The following is a 27,846-nucleotide window of genomic DNA, read 5'->3' on the forward strand; positions in this document are numbered from 1 at the left end:
CTCTCATTCCCACTCATAGAGAGGAAATGGAAAAAGCAAGCACATTTGGCGGGGCCAAATTTTTGTCCTCAAGGGCCACATCTGATTTTTCACAAGCACAGACAATGAGGTTTAAACGATAATAATTGTAATCATAAATAAATAAATAGTTTATTTGAAATAACTAACTTCTAGATACTTATATTATTATTATATATTTTTACAGAATGATAAGTCATCCTGTTGGGTCCTTTTCCTCTTATTCTTTTTAATGCTTGTTTTGTATCAGGAGAAATAAACGCAATTCTAACAACTTAGCTAAGTCGACTTCAAAATTAAGTCGATGGAGAATTTCTGTCTCAAAGCGCCACCGGGACCAAAAAAAAAAAGTTCCACCCAGAGCCATATTTGCGCTGCCGGAACCAGTGTTTCACACCGACATTTATTGCAGACGGACGCAGTGTTGGACCATTGATAAACTTTGCCAAAGACGACATAGGAGCGTCTGCAAGTCATTTTAAAGACAATATTAGATGTGTAATGTACATATAACATCATGTATGCGTGAGCTGAATGGTAGTTAGTGTTTTTATTTTTAACCTAAAATGGTAATTGCAAGCGTTCTAATACTAATCGCAAATGCTAACCCTTTAGCAAAGGCTGGATTTGTTGTCTCAAATTCTGTAGAGTTTATACCATACACTCAGTACCAACATATGCAGTTTTAGGATAGAAGTCCAGCCCTCAGAGATAAGAATAAAATGCAAATTTGATGGTATCCATCTAATTTACTTGTATGTTTATTTGTACATTCATAGAAGAATAAAAGATGCAACAACGAGCAGTCATATATTTTTTCTATCTACACCATGTCATCAAAAACAAAAATCACAGATCCACTAATGTATAGATTTTTTTTCACTGTACATAACATTAAACATGTTTTAAATATCCATCCATCCATTTTCTGTACCGCTTACATATTTGAATAAATAATTGATTAGTTATTATTCATTCTAAATAATGAAACAATGAGAATTAACTACATTAAAAATTTTTTATTTTTTTCTATTTTACAGTCTGGCAGGCCACGTCGGCCAATCAATCATGAAAGGGGAGGAAAACGGGAATTGCATTACTTTCACCCCAAAATTGACATCATATAGCCCCTGTGGACTTGGTGTTAGATTATGTGGAGTTCTTCCTTTTAAAATAATAAAAGTGGTTTTGCAATTGTGAAGCGGTTAATTAAATGCGCAGAGGCAGCCTCCCTTCTTGCACACGTTTTAAAGTCAGTCTAGTTTGAAATTCTGCTGCCACCTACCGCTGAAATGGCCCAACTGCGCAAAAAGTCCCGAGTAAACAGCTTTTCTGTTTTAGTCTTCATTTGTAATCATGCACATTTCTGATTAAAAAATATATTTAATATATATATATATATATATATTAAAATATATGAAATAAATAATATATAATAATATAATAATTTAATAATATAATATATTATATTATTAAAATATATTTAATATATATATATAAATATATTTTTAAGGACAAAGAAATTATAATATATTTTAATTATCGTGTTCACCAATTCCATATTTTAAATCGTTTAATTCTTAAAAACATATAAGGAATATTTCACAATGCATAAGTTTAAATTAATAAAACACTAAACTGACAAACTGATTAAACTGATATTGATAAAACAAAAATAAGTGTGAAAATAACAATATAGTAATCATGTCCTGCATCCAAATGATTATCATTAAATTACGTGCTAATACTCTTTTGAGTCATTTCAGATGTACCGTAGTTGTTATATTTTATTTTGACACACAACGCGGAAGCAGTTTACGTTTTATTTTGAAGCAAAAGACGGAAGTAGTTTGACTCACCGCGGCCACTTGACGCTTTGTGTTCTGTCTGCTCGGTGGGGCCGCAAGCAACAGCACTGTTTTCATCAACGGGGCTCGGACTCACAATTTACCGGACTCGCCATGGCCGCCTGAGACTATCGTTCTTTTTGTCGACCCCCTCCCCACCCCCACCCCAAAATCGCCGAAACACGGACCAACTTTTTTTTCCCGCCCTGATAAACTTTAGGAGTTTTTCGCGTTGTTTTTATGTCCAGAAAGAAGGATGCAACCCCCACCGAGAAAGGTGAGCCCCCCCCCCCTCCATAGTTTGTGTGTAGCCTCCGAAGCTAACGTTACTCGACGAAGTGGTGCATATTTAATGGTTGCCAGATCAACAACGGAAAAAGACCACTTTTGCCTGAACATTTTCGCCACTTTATCGCTTGGATTTACCTACCCCACACATTTAATTGCCCCTAAAAAAATATTCAAAAAGCGAAGAAAACTTACTTAAAATCTCATGTGCCACAATTTAGGAGAAACATCTATGCCTGAAGTGCCCTCGGCTCGTTCCCGTTTGAATTAATTGGTATTCTCACTTGCACACAAACTTCACTTTTCAACAGTTTTTTAATTTTAAAATCCTTCTATAACTCCTATTTTCACGATGAACGTGTTACATCGGCGCGCAAGTGATTCTTTAAAGCGTATTTACGTTCAAGTAAATATCACTTCTCTTCACTCGGCTCACCCGCACTAAAACGAGCGGACGGTTGCGAGATCGAAGCGATAGATTGTTGTTGTGATTAAAAAAGTCTACTTTAGTCTGACGCAGTTTTCATTTTTATCCTAGCCGAATGCTAGAGTGGACCCAACTTGATTACATATATGTCGCATTAATCCCTGCTCTTCATTTTACGAATGTCTGACGGTATGCAAGCTTAAAACGACTACATTTTAATGGTAGTTTGGTTCATGTTTCCCCCTTTGTCGATGACAAAAAGGAACAACGATAGTGGCTTAAATGTCTTAAAAATCACAACAACGCATTAATTGAGGATGTTAAGTGTCGACACAGTTAAGGACGGAGTTCCGAACGTGTACGTAAATCGGAACGTGCCGTTGTCTATCACTAATGCAGTATTAAAGGCATAATTCCAGTAAACAGCTTTAAGAAAAACACTTACAAGCCAAATGTAAAATGAATGACAAACAAGTATTCTTACACTTTTGGGCAAACTAATTAATCGCCGGCCGTTTGTAACCTCCTTTGTATTTTATTTCTAGAGAGCCTATATTTTTTATATATTGTTTTGATAATTTTTTTCTCAAGTTCCATGAAATATCACTTAAATTTACACAGCTCCTGCACTAAAACTATCGTACAGTTCCAAAGAGAAAATAAAGGGATTATTTATTCTTATTCTCATTGCAGTTTATATTTTTATACGAGCCAAATGCAAGAGTGGACCCCCCCCCCCCCCCCCCCCGCCCCCCTCCCCTCCCTTTATGAGTGTCTGGAAGTATGCAAGCATAAATAGACACTTTTTAAATGCTAGTTTGATGCATGTTGCCCCCATGTTTACATCAATGGTTACTCGGTACAGTATGTCTGTACTCATACTGTGACTCGAAAAAATGTGCCGATACTATGACAGCAACGGTTAACGCTATGGTTGAGATTTTGATGAATATAATTTCAAGATCATCTTACAACATTACCCTTAACAATAAATGGCTTACAATTGATTTAATAAAAAAAAAAAATCGCCGTAAGTACGCGAGCACTTGGGTGTCTCAAAGAGTCACTATAACGTCCACTAACAACCCAGGCTAAACGTAGCTCCTCCCCAACATACAAAGCTCGTCTCCCAGTGGAGATGTATCACTTCAACATACAGTGCTGTTCTGTGAAAAAGTATTTGCCCCCGTCTCAACTTCTTTTTTTAAAAAAATTTTTCTTCATACTTTGTTTAACATCAAACGAATGTGAATATGGTTGATCTCCAATGTACTTATGCACAAATGCATTTTTATACGTTGTCAATCTTGTCCATTTTCAAAATTTCATGAACATATTTTCCATGTTTTTGTCAAGTGTAGGAGATGATGTTTTTGATACTAATACTATGCTTACAAATGTTTTTAACCTCTTCGGTGCCGTTTTCTCAGCTGCAAAGTTAATTTGCGCAAGCAAATACAAGAAGGAAGACAAATTTAAGTGTTAGCTCTTAAAATGTAAATGCTTCCAGGGAAGCCAAGCTGGCTATTTATGTTTATCAAATAGATAAATTGGACTCTGGCCCTTTTGTTAGTAAAGTGTTTCAAAACAATTCTTCTTCAACGTCTTCTTCGTCATCTTCTTTTGCAGGTCCGGGTCACCCAGGAGCTGAAACACACTCACGGCGAGCAGCTAAGCAGACTGCACGTCAAACACCAAGCCGAGTGTGACCTTTTGGAGGATCTGAGGTTAGCGGTCGTATGTCCAATCGTGGCTTCGGTGTTTTAAAAAAATAAAAATAAAAACACATCTGATGAGAGGGATCTTTAATCTGAATTTGGCCAACATAAACCGAGCACCTCTTATGTTTTAGTTTGCACACGCTCGCATGTAATCGAGACACGTTGTCCAAGTGGTGGAGCAGAACCAGACAGTATTGTTATCAAAATGCGTTGCAAAGCTTGAGAAGTCAAAGGTTGCGGTCGTGTTTTTCGTGCCGCTGTCAATTTGACAGCCCGACCGATCCCCACTTCCTGTCTGTGGCCGGTGGCACAGCTCTGAAGCTTCCCAACAGCTGGGAGTCAAGACCACGGGTGAGCCGCCAGATGTTCCCGTCGCCAGAACGACGACAGGAACATCCAGAGCGGGGAGGAAGCTCCCGGGAAGTCACGGCAGATCATTTGGAGGCGTGGCGGTCAAGTCCGGACATGTTTACTTGCCTCGTGATGATTTTTGCTACGCTCTGCTTTTCCCCCCTGGGGCGCTGACCTCCCCCCTTGAAGTATACCTATAAATTACACCATGGCGTCCCTGCAGCTTTGTTCCTCGGCTTGTAAATTAGCTCAGACACGAAGGAACATTTCTCATTTAGTGCTTTGTCTTTGGAGCGAGCAAATGAAACTCTTGGAAATATTGCAGTAGCAGGAAGAGGCAGGGCCTGGGATCAAGTATACTACATTTTTAAATGTGTGGAATGACACTAAGGCCTGGTAAACAGAAGGATTTTTCAAATATTAAAATATTGTTTATTTTTTATCTGCAATGACGCGCACGAAGATAAAAAAAAAAAAATCTGGTATTTCACAGTTGTGGTCATATGTGTGGTGTGCGCCGATAAACTCAACATCACACACACAAAGTTTCTTGTTCGACTGCCTATTTTGGAACAAGTCCTCCGAGGCGATGCGCCGATGTTTCTGAAGGTTACCCGAGATGGGAACCTTGTAAAATGTCGATGCCGTGCTATGAAAAACACTTTTATACAAAAACAAAAAAAAACGACATCGGTGAAGAGATACATTTACAGTCGTTTCCTTGTTCCTAAGTTAGGGTGCTTCTTTGATAAGCTACATTCTGTTCCACGTCAAAATTCACGGCGTCATGACTCTGGCGTGGTAGACTAATGACCGATGTTATTATACGACAGGACAAAATAAGACTTTTTGGTGGTTTTATAATTCACACGTGTCTTTTGCAGAACTTTTAGCCAAAAGAGGGCATCTGTAGAGCGGGACTACGCTCAGGTAAGGAAACGCTCTTTCATGTCATAAATCTTTATTGCCCTGTCTTATCTCTTTATGATATTTAGGCGTCATGATGATAGCGTGGTCGTTTTGGGCACTTAATTGTTCTGGTGTGCGGTAAGGAAGAAACAACCTGTTGTTTGTAGCCGCAGCTTCCAGAAGGACGTCAATCGGACGTCTAAAAAAAAATCCCTTTGGCGGTGTTGTGGCGTTACATCCCCGTGAGGAATGTCCCGCACCTCTGTGACAAGAGGGGCCACGACTGCGGTCCACCTAGCAATCCCGACATGTCTGTTTGCCCATTTGTCCGAGCCACTTCCTCCGCCTTGTGTCTTGTTTGCTCAGCCGTCTGCACCATTACGCAAAAACGGTCTTATTTTCACCAAGATGTTTTTCAGAATCAGAATCGTCTTTATTTGCCAAGTATGTCCAAAAAACACACAAGGAATTTGTCTCGGCAATTGGAGCCGCTCGAGTACGACAACAGACAGTCAATTGACAGAGAACACTTTTGAGACATAAAGACATTGACAAAAAAACAGTCACTGAGCAATAAAGGGTTGCTAGTTATCTGGTAATGCCGGTACTTTTTTTTTTTTTTTTTAAACAATTGTCCTCTCACAATTCCTCACAACAGTCATCTCACAATTAGAGCAGTTCAAATGATTGCAATAGTCCGGTGCAATGACCATTGTGCAAAGGGCGCCGAGACTTCAAGCGAGTAGTGCGATAATCTGGGACAATGTTGATTGTGCAAATGTTGCAGATACTCCTCAGTCAGTGTGCAAATGGAGCAGATGCTACTTTGGCATGAGTGGCCAGTATTGGTCAACAACAGATATGCAAATAGTGCAGCTTGGCGAGGCTACTACAGTGAGTGCACGAGTAATATATAATTGCTCTATATATGCATGGCGAGAATTTTTAAAATACTTTGTACTTTGTTGTGTAGTAACCGCAACAACTTGGGCTGCCTTTGAATGACGTGAGGTTCAAGCTCACCAGCGACCGACAAAGTGTTATAGGAAATGGATGGACTGCCATACTTTATGTATTCTACTTGGAAGGCAGAGTGGTGTAAAGCCAATGTAGTGAGGCTCCCAAAGCTGCCAAAGTTAGCGCCTCAATATTTCGTAATTTCCCCTGTGTTGGTAGTTTATCTGTTGTTATACTGTTTTGTTTAGTTTTAGTTTGGCTGCGTTCACGTTGACTTAATTTAGTTGGGGTTGAAGGTAGAGATTATTATTTATTTATTTATTTATTTATTTATTTTTTAAAGCTCAGAGCCTCTTCAGCAGACTCAAGCAGTTTGCCCCTAAAACTGACTGGAGAACGAATCCGAAAGGCAATAAATAAATAAAGTTTTAAAAGGCTGACAAGGGTAGCGCTTAAAAGTTTTCAGTGGTGATTTTTCTGGCCTGCCTTCACTTGTTGACAGGTCCATGTTTCCCAAGAAGAATAAGGAAGCTTATCAGTTTTACATCTATAGAGGTTTAGCGCTGAGCCTCAGCTGCCTGTCTGTTCCGTTGGTCTGCTTAATGTACTTTAATAACATTAAATGATTAGGAAATTGTGTGGCCATATGAGAATGAGCAAGCTGGAGTTACCTAACTTTGTTTAAGGGGTCTGTGAAAAAGTTTAGTTCTGAGTTTTAGTGCTAAGTATTGGGATATACGAGAATGTGCAATGCAGAGTAAACAATTTTACTACACGCATATGTATGGGAAAAGGTTTAGATCCGAGCTTCAGCTGCGTTTCTGTTCCGCTGGTCTTTTTATTTCCTATTACAGGTTTAAATGTTAAATGAAGTGTTGGGATCTGCAAGAATGCATGCTGCAGAATGCAATCTGAAGTCATCCTGTTTCCTACTCTTAGAATAGGTTTAGCTTTGAGCTTCAGCCGCCATTCTGTGTCATGTATATGTTTAAATGTGTATAAAAGTATAAATATTACAAGAATTGTTGGGATATTTAAGAACGAGCATGCTGGAATTAACAAATTTTGGTGTACGCATGTAAATGGGTTTAGCTTGGAGCGTCAGTTCACTTTCTTACACTGTGGTGCTTAATATCCTGTTAAAAGTTTGAGTTTTTCTAGGAAATTGTTTGGCTATGTCAGCCTGAGCAAGCTCAAGTTATGTAATTTTGCTACACATGTATGTAAATAAATGAAGCTTTGAGCCTCAGTTGCCTTTCTTACGCTCTTGTGCTCTGTATCATAACAAAATTTGAAGTTTCGGGATACAGGTTGGCTAGGCGCTGTTTGAGCGTACAAATTCATGAAAATGTGGGACGTGTCGCTTTTTTAAAAGCTCTCCGCCTCGTCTCTTGGACTTGACTCATTCCGTCTTCCGAAGGATGCAGCCTCCGCACTGGGATGCGGCTAACATCTCTTGAGAGAAGAACAATGTGCAGAACTGAAGCGTAGCAAGCAATTTGTTGGCGAGTCCTGCAAAGGGATGTCAAATTACCCAAGTTGTTTGTTTTTAAAAGCATCTCAAAATGGAAACATACCAATCATTGTGATATTTTAATCCATTGCCTAAAAGTGAGGGTGTGTTTTTTTTTTTTTTTTTTTTTAAAGCATGAAAGATGGACTTGTGCTATAATAAACTGGGCACTCTTATTTGAGGTTGGTATCTTACACCTGCAAGCTTCTCCAGCCAACTGGGAGGATTGCTATTCCCATCACAGCCAGCGATGAAAATGACCTCCTCTGTTTGAGCTCTTCCTCCTCCATGCGCTTCCATTCAGACGTGTCCGCTAGCCCAGTTCAGTCGCTCGTCCTCCCCACAATGAGCCGGTTTGTCGCGGCTCTCCGGCCTTGGCACCGGGACCGCCAGGGACCATCGGGTTCAGAGGCATCTCTCCACATCGCCGACATTCTGCGGGGATTCAAGTCTGTTAAAAACCAGAAGCGATGCGAATTAAAGTGATGGTCATACCGTTAATACACGGCTTGGACCTCATTTGTATGTCTTTTCCTTGCGTCTCTTGGAATGTTTACTCTGTTCCTCTATTTCTGGTATGGTTAACCTCACCTGGCAGAGGTGCAGCATTTTAATATATCTTCAGGGCTCCATTTGGTGACCATGAATTAAGGTTTTCTCCCCCCCTTCAAGCAATGTAAATCCCTCTCTAATAGGTGAAAGAGTTCATGTCTGTGGTAATTTATGCAGTTTGGTGTTAAAGGTGAAGGTGTCGTCCGCACTTTGTCTCCTCCAGGCCCTGCAAAAGTTGGCCAATCAGTACCTGAAGAGAGAATGGCCCGACAGCCTGTCAGAGGAAGCAGATCATAGGTGAGTAAAAACAACACCAAGGGGGGGGGCGTTTATGACAGTCTTCTGGATCCAGACCTAGAAAATCTTCTATACGGACGCAGACTTATTAATTGATAATTTTGACCAACACTTATTGTTTTACTAGTGGCGTTTGGTGGACTTATGGTCTCTTTTCATATGCATAATTTCTCTGAGATTTACAGTACTTGTCCAACTTTTAGGGGGATTTATGGTTGGCTCATTTTAAGATTTTCTGCAGGATTTACAGTACTTGTGTTTTTTAACATGTACAACTTTTAGGTAATTTATGATGGTCTTGTCTTAACCTGCATGACATTTTCAGGAATTTATGTCATATTTTAACCTGGATAACTTTTGGAGAATTGATGGTATTCCTCTCATAACTTTGACCAACATTTCAGGAATTTGCAGTAGTCTCGTTTTTAACCAGTGCAACTTTTATGGGATTCACGGATGTCTTTTTTTTTTTTTTTTGCGTCATTATGCAAGTTAAAGTATACATATAGGAAATGCACAACAATGCTTTGTAACTCCTCCCCATGTGACACTATAATAGTTGGCCAATCAAATGGCTTATTCAAATAGGATATATTGCAATTTATAAAAAGAAAACAGTTAAGGGAAAAAGGATGTTCGTCATTTATTTATTTGTACAGATTATGTACTGTACAGTATATGAATTCTTTTTGCAACACCTTACACTTAACTAACCTTTGTCTTTACAGTAAAAATAAAAATATATGTTTACAGTAGTGCATTTAATTTATTTTTCCACGTTAGCTGTGCTTAAGAGCATTTTTATGTTAAATAAAGTTTTCCAAATAATGGAAGAAATGTTGTATTAGTCCATCCAGGCTTGAAAACCTTTCCCTAAAGTGAGCGTCTTTAACTTTTAATTGAGCAATTGAGCACATTGCTTTCCTCTGTGGGTGCACAATGTGGATCAGGTGTCTACTCTTGCACTTCATGAAACTCTCTACTTTTCCTCTGTTGCTCCATTTGGGCCACAAACTTCCTCCCCGGGTGTGCGAGAACCGCTCCACTGTTGCTTCAGCTGTGTAAAACAACACTGCGTGTGTGTGTGTGTGTGTGTGTGTGTGTTTGGCCCAGGAACATGTACTGCGTATGGAGGGCTTATCTGGAGGGTACTGTCCAGGTCACCCAGTCCAGGATCAGCGCCTGCGACAACTACAAAGTGCAGGTCGCCGAGCCGGCCAAGATGGCCCGGCTGCAGAAGGAGCAGCAGCTGCGCAAGGTAACGCCGAGGGGTCAGACACTCACAATCTCCAGTTCGGGTTTCTGTCACTTGTGTTACACAAGCGCGACCGTTTGGACGGCCACGCAGACGGCATTTAGGTCAGCCCACCTCAAGGAGCGCGCCCCTGCAGTATTGTTAAAAGGACACTGTAACCAAGATACTTAACCCTTTATTAAGATGGATTTACATTGCGTGGTTCAAGTGATTTCAGATTCAAATTCAAATGAAGATTGTTTTTGTTCTCAAGTGGCACAACTGGGATATGTGTGATGCATAAATAGAAAAAAAAAACAGCAAGATGGAATCAGATATCTTCTGATCAAAATCAGGCCTCTTTTAAATAAGAATAGAAATCTGATATGTATCGGATATCTGTTAATCCAAGTGCAGTTTGGCGGATCCAACCTGTCATTGTGAGTGTAACATTGAAATACCCTGAGTGGTGATGTACACAGGCTCTCGTCTTCCCAAACAAACACAAATGTGTTATTGTTTACTTCTGTGTTGTCACCGCTTGTGGAGTCACATACATGTTGTCTGCGCATGTGGGTCGTTTCATATGTTCCGTCAGAGTAAATGCAGAAATAGCAGATATGTGACTTAGAAATATACAAACGCACATGAACATTGAGTCAGAATTGGGCACTTGGACCTGCAGTGTAATTGAAGTGGATTTGACCTGAAGTGATCACATAGAGCTTGCCCATATGTCCTTTTGAGGTAGTGGCACATAAGTGGTCCAACCACAGGGGTTCATTGCTCAATGTCTGAGTGAGTTTGTGATATTTTCCCTCTTTGTCCTGTGCCACTAGCATGACAGTGGCTGGGGGAAAAAAAGCTGCTGTCGAAGCAATTTCTGTGAGTGCTGATGCTTACGGCACTGCAGTGTCTCAGGTCGTAGCCTGAGTCCACCCGCTAGAACAGGGCACGGGCTGAATGGTGTTTTTCCCTTTAAAAAAAACCCTCTGAGGTTTCCTCCTATTGTCCTGTGTGAAAATAGTGTCCATGGAAGGGAGGTCAGAGCCAATGACCCTCTTTGCAGTTTTGATGATCCACTTCTACATCTTCTTCTCAGCCAGGGTAGTATTCCTGTACCACACTGTGCTAACACTTGTGAGGATGTTTTCAACGAGTCCTCTAGGCCTCGGTGACGGGCTGATGTTTAAGCCCAGCCTTCTTCAGCAGCCTGAATATTACTCAATGTCAACATGGCCCCAAAATTGAGTCTCTGTTCAGTTTTAAATGAACTTATGATTTTCTTTCTCTTTGATTTAATGCCATTTAAATACTGCCACTTTCAATTTAGCTGACCTGATTAGAGGAACAGAATTGTTTTAGAATGCCCCATGGTATTCATCTTGGGTGTACACAACCATTTGTTTTACACGGAACAGATGGATTAATTTTGTTATGCTGATTTGGAGCAATAAATCTTTTGCGTATTTCTTATTACCTCTGCCAAGTGCAAAAAACATAAAAAAATGGTTTGACGCCGTTTGTAGCTTAGTTAGTTGGTTAGCTAGCTCGCTGGGATTATTCTCCAGCTACAAAATTTTCAGTTTTCGCTGTGAGTCAGCTCCGCAGTAGAGACCGAGCAGGGTATACACCCAACAGATCCAGCAAATACAACTGTAGTGTGTTTAAGTGACTTTTAATGTTTGTAATGCACATTACCACCATCTACAGGATTTGATTAGATTGGTCATTTCTTTTCATTTTTTTCTTATTGTGCTATAGTTATGTATTAGATATTTACTATACCTTGAAGTTAATGTGGCACTACACTATCTTAAGCACCATCTTGACCTTGGAACCCTTACTGTTATCAAAATAGTTATGTCATCATGTCATTACCCTTTGTGGCAACCCAGGTCGAATCCAACGTTGTTTAGGACGGCTTTGAATTTGCGTGAGTGTAAAAATCCTGCCACCTTGTGTGTCGACCAGTGTATCGAACGGCTGACGAGCATCCAGGCTGAGCTGCAGGAGTCCGTCAAAGAGCTGACCAAGAGCAGGAAGAAGTACCAGGAGGCAGAGACCATGGCGCAAGCCGTGCGGGAGAAGGCCGAGCTGGAAGCCAAGTAAGAGCCAACTCATTTGCTAACCAAAACAACAGCACGTAAACTGTCGATCAAACGTGTGGAATCCCCTGGCCCTTAAAGATATTTTTACGTGATGCCGACAAGGTGTCTTTAATGACAGTTAGCGGTCTAGTAGACCAGTGTTTCATATATTCTACATTTGAAGAATGTCACAGCACTCTACCATACAAAAAAGGTCACAAAAAGTAGACGTACTAAAATAATGACATTTGATGATAATAATTATTATAATTCTGTTGAATGGCAGCATGTGGATACACAGTTTAGTTGTACCTTCTGCTATCTAGTGAAAGAGCGTTTAATTGTTCTGCCTGTCTCTATAAGTTGCTGGCATAGATAGATGAACAAAGATACGTTTGTTGTAAATATTAATTAAGTGCTATAGGATAATTTCCAACAGCACATGAGTGGTTGTGAATCACCGCAGCAGACTTAACAGATGGTCACGCCACAATATTGTGTGCCTTATTCGGTCAACCTATTCGACTTCATTGCAGTTTTGTAGCATTTCCCCCGAGCTGTCCATTTTATTTTGTTTTAAACTCTGCTTTTACTTGACATCAATTGAAATATTAAGCTAACGTTGTTCAATATTATTCAAAAAAATGCCTCCCTCATCTGCAGTTCAGAAACTAAACACCCTCCAGACCACTATTTATTAAAATACAGTACACTTTTACTGCTAGCTATTGTTGCTATTAAAAGTGTCACAGAAAGGAAGTGTATTACGGCCTGAAACAATAACTGCTAGTATGATTGAAAACAAACCCCTGAAAATACGTGTTTTCTGAACCGTAATTTTTGCGGTTAGCGAGGCAGCAGTGGGACCAAACCTGCTTCGATTTCAGCATTATGACACTACACATGGAAAACTAGCTAGTAAATTGTAATGACTCTCTGGCCACCCCAGCTGACTGTGGCTTATAAATTACACCGAGGGCACTGATTGATGGCCTGATCCTGTTAAAGATGTACTCTCTCGTGCAAAATCAAATTTTTAAGAAAATGGGACGTGTTGTCTTCTTTCTTGTCTGTCCAGGTCCAAGCTAAGTCTCTTCCAGTCCAGATCTAGTCTGCAGAGGGCAACTGTCAAGGTTTGATGAGCTATTTGCAAAGGATGCGAGAGACACAGTCGACATTTTCTGACAAAATTCCTGCATTCCAGCTGAAAGCCAAGCGGAGCGAGTGCAACTCCAAAGCCACCCACGGCCGGAATGACTACCTGCTCACGCTAGCGGCCGCCAACGCCCACCAGCAGCGCTACTACGACACCGACCTAAGCGACTGCCTCAAGGTGTACTTTTGCGCCATATACATGTGTAGTGGGGATTTATTTAATTTGATAGTTGTTTTATTGATCGTGACGATGGACAGAATCTCAATCAAAAATATTGGGTGAAATTACTATTTTATCCCCTACGACTCAGCTATGGTTTGTCTGGCTCGGGCTGGAATGGCTTACAAAACTAGCCACAAAAGGCGAGGTAGGGACTATTGGCACCGTTATTAAAAAAAATTAAAGACACACAAATGACCATCAATTGACCTTGGTCTGGAGTTCCATACGAGAGCTGGCCTGGTGCAGTGATGATGATGATATTGAGAGAGGCAAGATAGCAGTCTTGAAGTACACGGCAGGAATCTCCAAACCTCAACCCAATGGAAAATCTGTTTTGAGTGTGAGTTTCTCAGCAGCCGCCAAAAACTAATTTTATATTGCGTGTCCCTAAAGGCATTTTGGACGGATATTTGCCTCTTAACATAATCAACCATAAAGATTGGAGACTGTTAATTTCTTTGTAAGTGGGCAAACTTACAAATTCAGCAGGGGATCAAATCATAATTTCTTCTACTGCATGGAACTAAATAGTGATGCACCAATAACACTTTTTTGGAGACACAGTACAGGTACTTAAGTTTGAGTACTCTCCGATACAGAGTACTTATACTTTATAATGCCATTACGTCTTGCATCCGTGATGTTTTATATGAGAATACTATTCAAAAACAAAAGTTTCTTGAACATGGCATTAGTTTCACTCAAATGTAACACTTTTTCGAGTAATAACTCGTCATTACTTACATTTGAACATCCAAGTGCATGTTTTTCTCACAGTCTTGCCACATATTTCATTTAAATGTAGCCTGTAACGCAAGGCATTTCAGTTAAATGTGGTGTCTCAGTCTGATTACTAGGAGGCATAGTATACATAGGAGAAAGGTAGGAATATGGTTGCCATCATACCTCTCGCTCTCTCTGTTAACTACAAAATAAAGTGAGTAAAAATAAATATAAAATTGCTTCTTAAGAATACCACAAGCTATGAAATAAAACGGTGAAAGGACAACTCAGGTGATACTTTATTAAACCATCACTGAGTTGTCTCGACGTGCCGTACTGTCACGGCTTCGTGGTGAGACCGTGGCTGTCTCGGCCAGAGCTGAGCAGCACGGCGTTTTCAGTGTGTAGTATCGGTGCATTTTTACGAGTACTGTACAGACGCAAAGTATCAGTTTATTCCTAGAATTAAAGACATTAGATTGAAATTTTTTGGGGGGCATCTGCAGGTGCTGGATGGTAGGATTTACGAGCAAGTGAAGGACTACCTGGTGTCGCTGTGTGAGACTGAGCTGGAGAGCTACCAGGCCGTCCACAACGTCTTCAACAAGCTCTTGGAATGCTCCAACGGGGTAAGAAGCATCTACGCCTTTTCGTTTCGTTGCTAAGTCCGGCATCGCATCTGTTTTTCATCTGCCAAAAATCTACTGCAGGTACTGCAGGAGTTCCATCAGCGGATGTTTGTTCAGAAGAATCCCGTTTTCCAGAAAGCAGCTGACTTTTCGTACCAGCCCATCGACACGGATACGGTAAAGCAAACCAGTTCTGTTGGCTTTGAAAAACAGAATTCCCATTTAGATAAACTACGTAATACATAACATTGGAATAATTCATTTCTGGGTCGAAATATGACATTTTATCAATTAATTGTCATACAGGTATCAGCAGAAGGTAGCCAGTCCAATATTAAGACGTTAAAAACAACGGCACTGTCTCTTAGCTTTAATAATGACTGAGGGGTAATAAAAGTCAAGTATAAAGTTAAATCAACCACAAATGTAATGCTAAAACATAACACACACCATACCTTCTAAACACAAGTGACCGGGAGCCATTTTGGCGGCTAGGTAGCAGCTGACGTAGCAGTCTACAACTTCATTCAGTGTGCTATAATTCTTCTAGAATTTCTAGAAAAATGATCCATGCAGTATTTTGATGTCCCAGAAATGTTACCAAAACACCCGTGGGAAAAGTACAAAGTTCTGTATGTCTCCTTAAAGGTGTTGGAGGTACCGCTGTATATGTGAGAGACGAGGCAACATTTGTTTATTATTAGTGTGTTATTTTTTACATCTATAAACAATTTGCCTGGCGATGTTTAACAAGCGGCCCCATAGAACACTCAATCCTCTCATGTGCAAGCAGGGATGCGGACTTTGATCACTTTGCAAACATCCAGTGTTTGCGCTTGTTGCAGGCGCCTTGCTTTTAATATTGGTGACGTGTTTCTGTGCTCAGACGGACGCGGACAAAAAATAACAAGCCGTTCGTTCGGGTGACGCTGGCCGCTTTCGTCATCCCAGCAGAAAAGCAAGCCAGGCCTAAAGCTGCAGTGAGGAACTATTGTGGAGGCCCCCCCCCCCTGTCCCTGCTCTTCCTGCAAGTGTCATTGTAAATACTAATGCACACTTGCTTTCAACATAACAAGGACAGAAAAGTTGACTTTCCACTGATCTGATCTGATCGATATTTTGCATTTTTTGCAGATGTTGTGATTGGCTGTAATGACATAATTCGCAGATCCGATCAGTGACGTCAATCAATTCCAGACAACTGGTTTCACCGCAACAAGGTGTCTGGGAAGTGAATGTCCGGTGTTAAACTTCACACCCCTGTCGCGGCATTGCAGAGTTCCCTTTCACACAGGATTTGTCCCTTCGCAGTCACGGCTCTGATACTACCTTCGAAGGTGGAAAATTCTGGGGTCCTCTCACTCTCATTCTGCATAATTTCCACGCATGTAGAAATGCGGACATGGGTGGGAAATGACACAGGCAGTGTGAAATGAGCTACTGATTAAGAGTGTATAGGCTCTTTCACACAGAAATCACAGCAAAGTTGCTGCGTCGGATAATTTCTCCGACTTTGTATTTACACATATCCCAGTGGTGTGGGATGTTGCTGCCAATGTGCGTGCTTTCACACAGCAACACGGCATCCCACAAACCGATGACTGAACGATGTCTGGTGTGTCCGTCGAGGGGGAAAATGTTAACCCTTTAGTTGACAAGAGACAGGACAATGATAATAATGAAAGATACACTTTAATAAAAGCTTGGATGCAAGCAGACAGTTCAAATACAACCTGATGGCTGCTTTCTTAGAAGTGTCTGCCTATTTCTTCTTCGGCGATGTCATATATACACACATTAACCGGGAGTTATCGTTTGAGTCGTGCAACCGGTGACCCCCAACCCTAAGACATTTTGCTTTGTCTCACAGCAGGAAGAAGATCTACTTTTTAATCCTCGCACTAAAATACATTTGATTTATAAGTCCCGCGACCTCCTGATACGACCTCCAAAGTTCGAAAATTGCCGGAACGACTTCTTCTCTGCGGCCTGTGTGCTTTAATATAATGTATATTAATTTATACCATGTACACACATGCGTACGTACGTCCTCCCTGGCGGCGCTTTGCCCTCAGCAAACACTGCACAATTTGTCCGAGCTGCAAACGCTGGCGTTGTTTTCATTGGACGTCCCAACAAGCGGCCGCCTTGTTCCTAAAGAAAACATTAACGGTGGACACAAAAACCCCGCCCACCCCTTCCCTCCCCTGGCCGCGCTGCATTGGCCAGACGGAGGGATCCGGTAGAAATAGGCGAAAGCGGGGGGTGGGGCGGGAGGTGGGCCGGCCTCTGTGAACAGCCCATGTGTGAAAAGGAGCCATTGTGAGAGAGCCTCATCAGAGTGCACTGACTTTCCTTGACGCACGCACACACACCTAATGCTGTCGAGTGGAAACATCTTAATGCAGGTTTTGTGTTCTAGTTGCGCTTAAACATTTACAAACCTGATGATGATGATCGTGGTGGTCCCTCCCTGTTCAAATGCCGGCAAACAGCTGCTTGGCACGTCAATTAGTAGTCCACTATTTCCATCGCACTGACGTCATGTTCCTGGAAGGAATGTGCAGAGTTGTTGCGCCACGTCAGCGCTCCTCTTCTTCTTTGTGACCGTCCCTCATCTGTTTATTTTATTTTATTTTATTTTTTTTGGGGGGGCGGGAGGACCCTTCCACAAGACATTCGTCAACCCCACAAAGTCTAATGCTGTTTCCCAGTACTCTGTCCCTAAAGACTTTTAAGCTGGGGTTTCACGCACCTTGAAAAATTCTAACTTTCTAAAATGAAAGATATGCATTTTCCACAATTTATAACAGTTCCTATGTCTCTTTAAAACTAAGGATTGAAAGTTACAGATATACTTATTCCAGGATTCCTCTGCTTTGTGGGGGCGGTTCAGTCTCATGCAAACGAGCCAGTCCTCATCCTGCTTCCATGTACCGCTGGGCCAGTGCAGAGTATGATGTTCGACTGGGGGCAGAGCCTAGGGGGTTGCAAGAAGCAACGGGGCAGCATTTTATCACCCAGCAACCGAATTGCACTTTCAATTAGAGAAGCAATTACACCTCCAACCCCACCGTGTCAACATCTTCACTAAATATTGAAGTCCGTGCCGATTATAAGAAGCTAACGCTAATCTATGTTAACATTGCCTGACTCAGGATGTCACTTTAAAAGGTTTAATGTAAAGTAACCAAATTCTGACTCACATTCATCCCTCATTTTGGGAAATAGGCAGCTCACAAAAGGTTTTCTTAGTTGGTAAATTTCACACTTGACACAAAATTTCACACTTTAAAAGTGAGAGTCTAACCGCATGTTATAAAGCAGTTTAATGTCAAAACTTATCTTGCGCTATATAGAGATAATGGTGTCTTTAGTGGTGATTAGCACTCCAGTCGACACGTGACACGGTCAATCCACAATGTTGTCTGTGTCCATGTTTATGTGCTGGGTAGATATGCTTTGTGTGCGTCCATGTTTATGTGCTGGGTAGATATGCTTTATGTTTCACACTATTCCTTGGCATTTCTCCATAATAGTCCTTTTTTTATTTGTTTTTTACTCCACTTTCACTTGACACGTAATTTAATTATTACATTTAAAAAAAAATGCTTATAAATGCATGTTTTTGGTGTTTTATTTTACCCCCTAGGTGACGCATCTACTAAAAGAGAGCGGCACAGCGGAGGAGCACAGCCTGGACAAGGAGGCCCGCAAGTGGGCCACTCGGGTGGCCCGAGAGTACAAGAGTATCATCCACACACAGCGGGTGAGACCCATATGCAGTACATCCAGTATACACCAGTTCCTGTTAATTAACAGGGGTGTCACGCTCATTTTTGTCAAGGGCCACATTGTAGTAACAGTTTCCCTCAGAGGGCCATTATGACTGTGAAACCATAACAATTTTTAATCTGCTCATCATAATATTGTATACACATCAAATCAATGGATAACTAGTTTTGAAATAAGGGGTCAAGGTTTGTCCCGCGACCCTTGTGAGGATAACCGGCTCAGAAAATGGATGGATGGCTGGATGGAGGTCAAGGTTTGATAGTTTGTTCAAGTTACTTTAAAAGGTGTTTGGAAACGACAAATGTTTGCGATATCGCAACGTTATTATTTATTAAATAGGAAAATTGGAAATTTTGGTACAGATTTTCGCAATAATCAAAGAAGTTGACACACATGATTTGCTTTCGCGGGCCAGATAAAACGATGTGGTGGGCCAGATCTGGGCCCCGGGCCTTGAGTTTGACACCTGTAAGTCAATACATACAGTATATCAGTTTTCTACAGGGCTTGTCCTGATTAAGGTCTGGACTAGTCGCCAGTCAGGGCACATATAGAAAAAGAATCACACTCTCATTCCCACCTACTGTATGGACGGACTACACGGCGAGAACACGTAAACTCCACACAGGTCGGACAAAGCCGAGAGTTGAACTTGGGCCCTCTCGACTGTGAGGTAGGCGTGATATCCACGCGTCTGCCGTGCTTCCCAGGTCCAGTTATCGGTTATTACTGTAATTAAAGACAGCTTAAAATAGATCAACACTTGAGGGCAGTCTTATAATATACAAAGGGCAAATGGTAAAATCCATCCCATAATATGCACATGGGAGGAGCACGATGAGAGTTTACAGTCCTGGCGTCACTCTAAAGGTCAGAGCCAAGTGATTGCTGACCTCATTTGGGAATTTTTTTTCCCCCTAACATCAGTATCAAACCGTGTGATTCCAGTAAGCAGGAAATGAGTCACACTCTGGCGAACACGTGTGATGGCGTGATCGTTGATTTTAGTTCTTATTGTCATTTTTGTGTGTTGGTTTGTGTGTATGGTTTGTGTGCAGGTCATGGAAGAATTTGGAGCTCAGGAGAGCTCGGAGCAGAATGCTGGGGAGCTGGAGGCCAAGATGGAAGTGGCGAGGCAGAGTCTGCGGAGGGCAGAGGTAACTGTGCGTGAACTGTGTCGATCTGGTCAATGTGACACCAAAGCGCCCCCCACTGGTTAAAGAGCACAATCACAGAAAAGGAAAACCATTGACTCGTTTGAAATATTTTATTAATATTTAATGCTTATTTATTGTATGGAACTGGTTGAAAAATATTTTTTGATTTCTGTAATGTAATATGATGCATTTTGTAATTACTTAATTAAATGATATTTGAAAGTACATAATTATAATTATAATAGACCACAAGCTAGTTAGCTCAAAATGTATGCATTTTAAAATACATGAGTAGCAAAACACACACACAATCAATACACAATCTAATCTAATCTAATCTAATCTTTTCACGAACATAATTATTGTATTAAAATAATGAGGATAACATATAAACGTATAATTAAAATACAATGAATATTAATTACTGCACATCATAGTCTATTTTCTTGCTAAAATATTTAGTCATTAAAGTTATGTAATATATTTAACTAACATTTATTTTAAAATACATTGATATTAATTAGAATTGAGCACAATCATTTCAATTAAGTTGTATTTATTTTAATTTTAAATATTTTGGGGGGGAAATAATGGAACCAGAAATAGTCGGTTTCAGGCTCAAACCGTGACCCTTTTAAAATTCGTTTTACTGTACAGGTTTAACAAGTGCCATTTTAAATGGTAAATGGACAACACTTAAATAGCGCTTCATCGACGCCAACATTTAACATTAACTTTCATAAAAGTGATAAAGAAGAAGAAGAGCAAAACTCAAATTTGAAAAAGCGTGACATACATGTAATGACAGGGAACAGGAAGTTGAACCTTATTACTGTCACCCCGTACTGTTTTTTATTAGAATTACATGGCTAGAATTACATGTCATGTATATGAGGATGTTTCCCAGACCCAAAGTTCAATTTCCTGTTCTGCACTCCCTACTCAAACTGAAATGTCATGAAAGGTGCTGACATCTCGCGTGATAACGGTGTTGTGCTGCTTTGCTAGACGGTAAAGGAGAAGGCTGAGGCCCGTCTGGACCTGCTGAGGCAAGCGGGCGTCGGCGTGGAAACGTGGTTGAAGAGCGCCATGAACCAGGTGATGGAAGAGTTGGAGAACGAGCGCTGGAACAACCTCAGTGCCCACGATCCTGCGCTTTCCGTAAGGCCACCCTCCCTCCCGCTTTGAGTTCATGCTTTTTGCGGTGACCAGTCGCTCAACCCGTCCGTGTCGTTCCGGAAGGGAACGGCCGACCTGGAGCGCGAGGAGGACGAGGAGGAGACGGAGGACAGCGGCGAAGTGTTGGACGACAGCAGCTCCAGCCCCTCCAGCACATTGAAGAACTACCCCCTCACCTGCAAAGTTCTCTACTCCTACAAGGTGGGAACCTTCGTCTTAACTTGAGGTTGACAGCTTGCAATGCTTTGCACACATGACCGGACTATTAGACGAGATATAGAACAATGAGAAATTACAGAACAAACAAAGCAACAAAATCAAACGAAGGACCGCGGGTGGTGAATGGAGTTGTGCTAAGGAGTGTTGATAAGGCATATTGAGGTGACTTGTTGGTGAGAGAAAAGAAAAGGATGGGGATAAAACAAATCAGCTCTGGATAAATTGCATAAATGGGGACCAGAATCTGATATTATCTTTTATGGTAAATGTATGTTTTTCCAAATTTGAATGTTCAGTTAGCACGTCTACCAATGATTTAGTGATCAATTGTACAGTCATTTCTATTGAGTAAAATGTTTTTTGTTGTTGTTGTCAACATGAGGATGAATGAAATGTTTTGGGGCTGATAAAGAAGAGAAGTCACCAAGAAAGAACTGGTGGGGGAGAATGAGGTGCTGAGGTTATGGATCCAGGATAGTTCTCCCATTTATCTGATGAATGTTGTCTTTTTGTCTTCAGGCCTCTCAGCCGGATGAACTGACCATCGAGGAGCAGGAAATCTTGGAGGTCATCGACGACGGTGACATGGAGGACTGGGTGAAGGTAACGTTTGTCAGTTATTTCAGCTCAAACCCCTGTTTTATAATCTTTAACTGTAATTTCTCCCCAGGCCAGAAATCGTGGCGGCCAGGTAGGCTACGTCCCAGAGAAGTACCTGCAGCTGCCATCCTCCAACAGCCTGCTGAGTATGCTGCAGTCTCTGGCCGCGCTGGATGCTCGCTCACACTCCTCCAGCAACTCCACCGAACCCGAGACCGAGCTTCCCACCGGCTCGATCAACGGAGACTCCAGTGGTGAGGCGTCCTCAAAGATCCTTTTACATTCCATATAAAAACTGTAGTTTTCCCCTTTTTTCCCCCCTGTGTGGAACTGATAAAAACAAATGATGCAGAATGGGTAGGAATGAAGTAAATTTGGTGATTTTCCATTTTAAGAGCTGTAACAGGGGCAAGACAGCCCTGTGGCCCTTTTTACACTGCCTGTAAGTAGAGCTGAAATGTTCTGAACATTTCATGTTATGATTGTCATGACCTAAACTGTCAACATTATCAGTATTATTACTATATTACTAAAGTAAATGTAAAAAAAAAAAAAAACCAAAAAAAAAAACACACACATCTATGTATCTAAAGCATTTCAACAAAATTTCATTCTGAATACGAAAACATTAAATTAGCAACAGTATGTACTATTTGAAATTTGAAATTCTAAACAGTAGCATCCAAAATAAATTTTCATGCATGGCAGGCAGCTACGTTGCAGTCTCTTCAAGTCTCTAGTAACACCAGCAAAGGTCAAATAGGTTTTTTGAAAAAGAGCTGTGAAAGGGGTCTGAATGCACATGAAATATAGTGACAAAGCAACACAGCATCACATTACTCTAAGTTGAAACGGTACTGCCAACCATTTAAAATTTACTACGGTTTATTCTGCAGTGTCGTTCGCCAAGGCTTTGTACGACTACGCCGGCCAGACGGATGACGAGCTCTCCTTCCCCGAGGGCGCCATCATCCGCATCCTGAGCCGGGAGACCCACGAGGACGACGGCTTCTGGGAGGGCGAATTCAACGGAGTCGTCGGCGTCTTCCCTGCCGTCCTGGTAGAAGACTTGGCCGGCGGGGCAGGCGAGAACGGCAACGGGCAGAGAGATGGCAGCAGCACTCAGGTAGAAAGTCAACTCTTGCCCATTTAGGCAGCAAACCAGTCTGGGCAGAATTAATTGCACCATGGGGTAGTTGCTGCCAACCGATGACATACATCCATAGATTTTTAAATCATGATTATTGTTTTTTTATGAGTAATAATCATATATATTATTTTTTTACATATTTACACCACTCACCTGAAAAGATTATACAGTGAACCCTGCCACGAATCGTGAAAATCTGCAAATCATTGCAAACTGCCCAACAGGGGGTTGTAATTGTGTATCGATACCACAAAATGGCGGCAAAACACTTAAACAGAGAGGATCATAAAGCATCAACTTAATGTTTCTGGCATGTATACAATCATGAATCTGTGTTGCATAAACGACTGTATTCAGTACAGTAGTTCAATTATTCAACACAAACAAATTGGCTTCACATGAGGCTCATCAATACTATTAGCTAGCATACAAGCCTGAAAAACATGCAAAGACAAACAGATGTGACATCACACATGGGCAAATATGTGTGCACAAGCACTTTACACAAACGGTATTAAGTCATTAAACTCATCTTTTTGCATTTATACAATATAATAAATGTAATGGTATACAGGCAAATTGTAATATACAGTGACTAGCCTCGATTTTCAGGGAATAACGGATAGGCTCCAACAAAATTCAGCAAATTCGCAAATGCTGGTGCATTTTAGATTCATCCTCAAATTTCCCTAACTTTTGTGAGTACTGCAATGTATTATTTATTTTCCCCTATTTCCCAGTCTTCCCCTTGCACGTCGGCCAACTGCGAACGCTCCCCTTGCAGCCCCTTCCATTCTGGGCCGCTCCACAGCAGCCCCCTGCAGACACCCACCACCTTGTCGTCGCCCCAGTCAAGCCCCTGCAGCGCTACCGCCTCGCCTATTGGACGGCCGCCCGCCTACCACAACGGGCACCACCGGCCGCCACCCGTCACTCCGCACAAGAGCCCCTTTCACAGTACGTCTTATTGTGTGAAGGCTTAAGACTAAAATCATACTAAAATCCTCAAATGATCTCAAATGTGGATTTATGTCACTTTAGGTCCAGCACAAGGATCCCCCCAACCTCCCAAATACCCAGAGAGTGCATCAGGCACCATCCGACCTGTGAGTAAGCACCCTTTAGGCCCCTTTTTCACTGCACGCTACCTAGTACCTACCTACTGGTAGTACTGAAACTGCTGGTATGTGATTGGTCAGGCAGATTTAAATCACTGCGTAATTGTAGGGTACACGGCTAGAAATGACAAAAATAACCACAAATGCTAATGTTAGCTCACTAGATGCTGTCTGTGCTGTAGCTCTGGACATTGCAGAGTTCTACTCCACAGTTTCCACTTTGCTGCAGCACTGCCCTCAGTCTCCCATTGAATAAAAGTTGTCTCCTTACTGACAACCACATGCTGGAAAGTAAATGCAGACGGTTGTTGTTGAGCCTCTTTGACTCAGATATCTTGCTAAATTGCTGCAACAAAGATCTGGTATTTGTCTGCTTATGCCTTTTACACAGAACCCTGCAAAGGTCGGCACTGTGTTTCACGCAGCATCTTGGAATTGGATAATTAGATGTCAGTTGGGATGTATAAAATATTTGTGGGAAAGTGACATTTGCAGTCACACCCCAGTCCCAACATTGGGGAACAAGCTTGTATGACTCTAGGGCTGCAGCCATAGAATATTATTAGAATTGATTAATCTACTAATTGTTACATCGATGAATCTCGCAATTGGATAAAAACTGAGTGTGCATGTGAAATACGGGCATTATTTTTGTCCATTTGGGGTGGCGATCCTCACATTCTACTGTAGTATCTTTGACTTGAAGGGTGTATGGCTTCAAAAGGTGGGGCCTGGCCTGATGAGTGACGTGGGTGTCGGCGAATGAGAGTATAGAGCTGGCTGTCGTAAACTCAGGCTAGCAGGTCGCTGTTACCTGGCTAACCGTTAGCCAGTCTGTGTAGGTTGAGTGCCTCGGCGACCATAGCAGCTTGTTTATGAATGAATGAATTTGTGTTTCTTTTCTTACCGTTTGTTCAGTCAAGGGATTAAAAGTGCACTGGTGGCTGTGTCTTTCCTTGACCACTTGTGAGGGCATGACTGTATGTTATATAAGTCGTGGTAGGCTATGTTTGATTAGGTAAGGTCGCTATCTTATGTTGGCAGTTGTTGACGTGCTGCTGTGGTACATAGTTCGCTCTACTTTGCAGTAGACGAATTGCAGTTCATTAGTAAGTGTGGAATGATTCCAAACTTTGAACATTCTGTCTTTTACACTCTTTCTTTCTGGCTCGCTGCCATCACACCAACTTTTATTTCTACACAAAGTGGTGTGTGAGGCTGCAGTAACGTTAGCCTATGTGGGAAAACATTTTTTGTCGATTAATCGTTTCAGTCCTGCACTGAAACATATTACTTGCCCTAAACGGGGAAGTCACTGTATAGGTTTTAGCACGTCTCGTTCATAACTTGTGGGACTAATGGTAGAGTTTTCTTTTTCTTCCAGGTCCGAGCTGCTCCTCCGCCCCCCAAGCAGCATCCCCGGGGGCAGGTGAAGCGGCGAGAAGAGGTGGAGATCACGCTGGTGTGAAGTGAAGATGAGACACCCCCCAGAGGACGCCTCACACGGCCAGTGCTTTTGCTGCAAGAACAAACAAATGTGCCTTTCTCGCCTTCAAACCCAACACATCTCCATTTTGATTTGAACACTTTTTTTCTGTGTAAGAAAATGGCTGACGACCTGTGAGAGTCCGTCGTGTAATGTCCCATTGGTTTAGGGAGGGATGTGCGAGGCTGGTCCTGGGATCCCCAATTTAAACCCTAAAAGAAGGGAAAAGTGGCAATTATGTGAGTAGGAAGAATGTTCTGGAAAAAATGAAGCGCTCCCAGTTTAATTTGCTTGGTTTTTTTTCGGAGAAATGGAACGTTTCTAAACTCCCGTTAGTGTTTGCTTCTGACTTTTCTTGTAAAAATAAACCTCCACAAATGTCCGGGTTGCAGTAAGCAGCGCAGAGCCATAACAGGTGGTAGAGCGCCTGAAGCCCCTTTTACATTGCCTGTAATAGATGGCATTTTTTTCCCCCACGCCTTTTCTCCTCACACGTTGCTGTTCTTTATGAACTGACAGGGAAAATTGATGAGACAAAGGCAACTAGCAGTTTTTCGCTTTTGCAGGTAATATCAGTGCCGTAACAGAATCGGGACCGACCTTTGTAGCCCATTTTAGGCTGCCTGTGAAAGTGCATGTTTTCCACCTTCCACCTGAGGGATGACGTTAAACTGGCAATTTACTGCCTTTGGAGGTAGTATCAGTCCTGTAACGGAAGTGGGATGGAGCCTGTAGCCCTTTCTCCGCTCCTTAAAATAGTATGTAAAAGCCCAGATTTTCCCTGTGTTTCTGTCATGTACAAATGGCGCAGACACAAAATCAACTTAGCAATATTCTGTAATATGTGCTAAAATCAGAACCTGTAGCCCCTTTGACACTGGTTGTAAAAGCCAGTATCTTTCCGCCTTCCTTCCACATTTCCATTTTGACTATTCCATGTCTAAAAAGTGCTGTTTTTCTGACAATTTGCCATCTTTTTCCACATCGCTGTAATGCACAAAAGGGCACTGACACAAAATGGCCGCGATGAAGTCGACCATTTTCGCCCTACCTGGACATGGGTGTGAAGTTTAATACCTGACACTTCTTCTGATTTGTCGCGTTGAAAGCAATTGTTGCTCAACGACACCTGTTTTACAGTTTTCTGCCTTTTGACCATGTCTATACCCTTTATACAGAACGGTGACACTGAAAAAGGCTGCCTTGTGATGTAACGTAAAATACTGTCCGTGTTGGGCACTGACAGTTGCTTTCAACGCAACAGGGTGGGAGAAGTGTTGTAGTATTAGAGGCTTGACAACACTTTTGTGTAAGGGTATTCCGCCATACTTGGACAAGGGTGTTAAAGTTTAACACCTGACTTCTCCCGCCCTGTTTTGTTGAAAGCAGTTGTGGCTGTCCGAATGCCATCTAATTCTGTTTGCGGGATGCTGCGTCTATGTGAAAGTGGCAATCTCCCGCTTCACCGGGTTCTGCGTCAAAGGCAAAGGTGGAAAAATGCCCGATTCTCCGTATGGGTCTTTGTTGGGGCAATTTTCCAAGGTTTTCTTTGTCAAAGTTGCCTTTGTTCATGAAAGGAGGGAACGATCATGATGTAAAATGTATAGTGTGTGTCACACAATGAAGCACTTTTTCCTGTCTTCTTCTTTCTTGTCAGTATTTTGATTGTCAACATTTCTCCTATTTTATTTACCGCCTGTATAGGTATGAATACTTTTGTTGTATTGTGTTATTTAGCCTTAAATAGCTACCCTAGTGTCTTATAGAGTACCTATTGTCGTTTGAAATAGTTTACAGAGAGCTTGGAGATGGATATCCTTACAAAATATTAGCAATTTTTATTCTTTTATTTTACTTTTTAGACTTTAGGATTAATAAAAAAATTTTGTTCCACTCAATCTGCGTGGTGAGAAAAAAAAAAAGATATCCGTCAGCCACGTTGCTGTTTTCTCGTTGATCTCCTTGAGATCTGAATGACATCAAACTTATTTTTGAAGTTTGCATTTACCCTCTTGTACTGAAAAAAGGAAAAAAAAAAAAGAGAAAAGTGTCTTTTCCCTGTTTAGAGAAGTTAGCGCGCTACTTTTTACACATTTGGTTCCGCCATGTTCATCGTGTTAGCGCTGCAGTGGCTGCCGAGTGTCATATTTACACACACAAGTGGATGTTTAACAGTATTTATTGTGTACAAATAAATGTGAAATAAAG

General features: G+C 41.5%; 1 protein-coding gene across 1 annotated transcript; it reads left to right on the forward strand.

Moving 5' to 3' along the window:
* The first annotated feature begins 1,918 nt into the window (after window positions 1-1,918).
* LOC133416263 (F-BAR and double SH3 domains protein 2-like) lies at window positions 1,919-27,845 on the forward strand. The gene is made up of 20 exons (XM_061703060.1): window positions 1,919-2,142; window positions 4,210-4,307; window positions 5,537-5,582; window positions 8,807-8,880; window positions 9,994-10,138; window positions 12,089-12,222; window positions 13,283-13,337; window positions 13,409-13,537; window positions 14,812-14,934; window positions 15,016-15,111; window positions 18,587-18,703; window positions 19,788-19,886; window positions 20,895-21,047; window positions 21,129-21,266; window positions 21,804-21,887; window positions 21,955-22,138; window positions 22,781-23,010; window positions 23,775-23,991; window positions 24,076-24,140; window positions 25,537-27,845. Exons 1-20 carry the CDS (start codon window positions 2,122-2,124, stop codon window positions 25,618-25,620), a joined length of 2,292 nt encoding a protein of 763 aa, XP_061559044.1. The 5' UTR covers window positions 1,919-2,121; the 3' UTR covers window positions 25,621-27,845.
* Window position 27,846: the final 1 nt, after the last annotated feature.

This window comes from Phycodurus eques, chromosome 17 (genome assembly GCF_024500275.1).
Source record: "Phycodurus eques isolate BA_2022a chromosome 17, UOR_Pequ_1.1, whole genome shotgun sequence".
In the NCBI taxonomy this organism is placed as follows: Eukaryota; Metazoa; Chordata; class Actinopteri; order Syngnathiformes; family Syngnathidae; genus Phycodurus; species Phycodurus eques.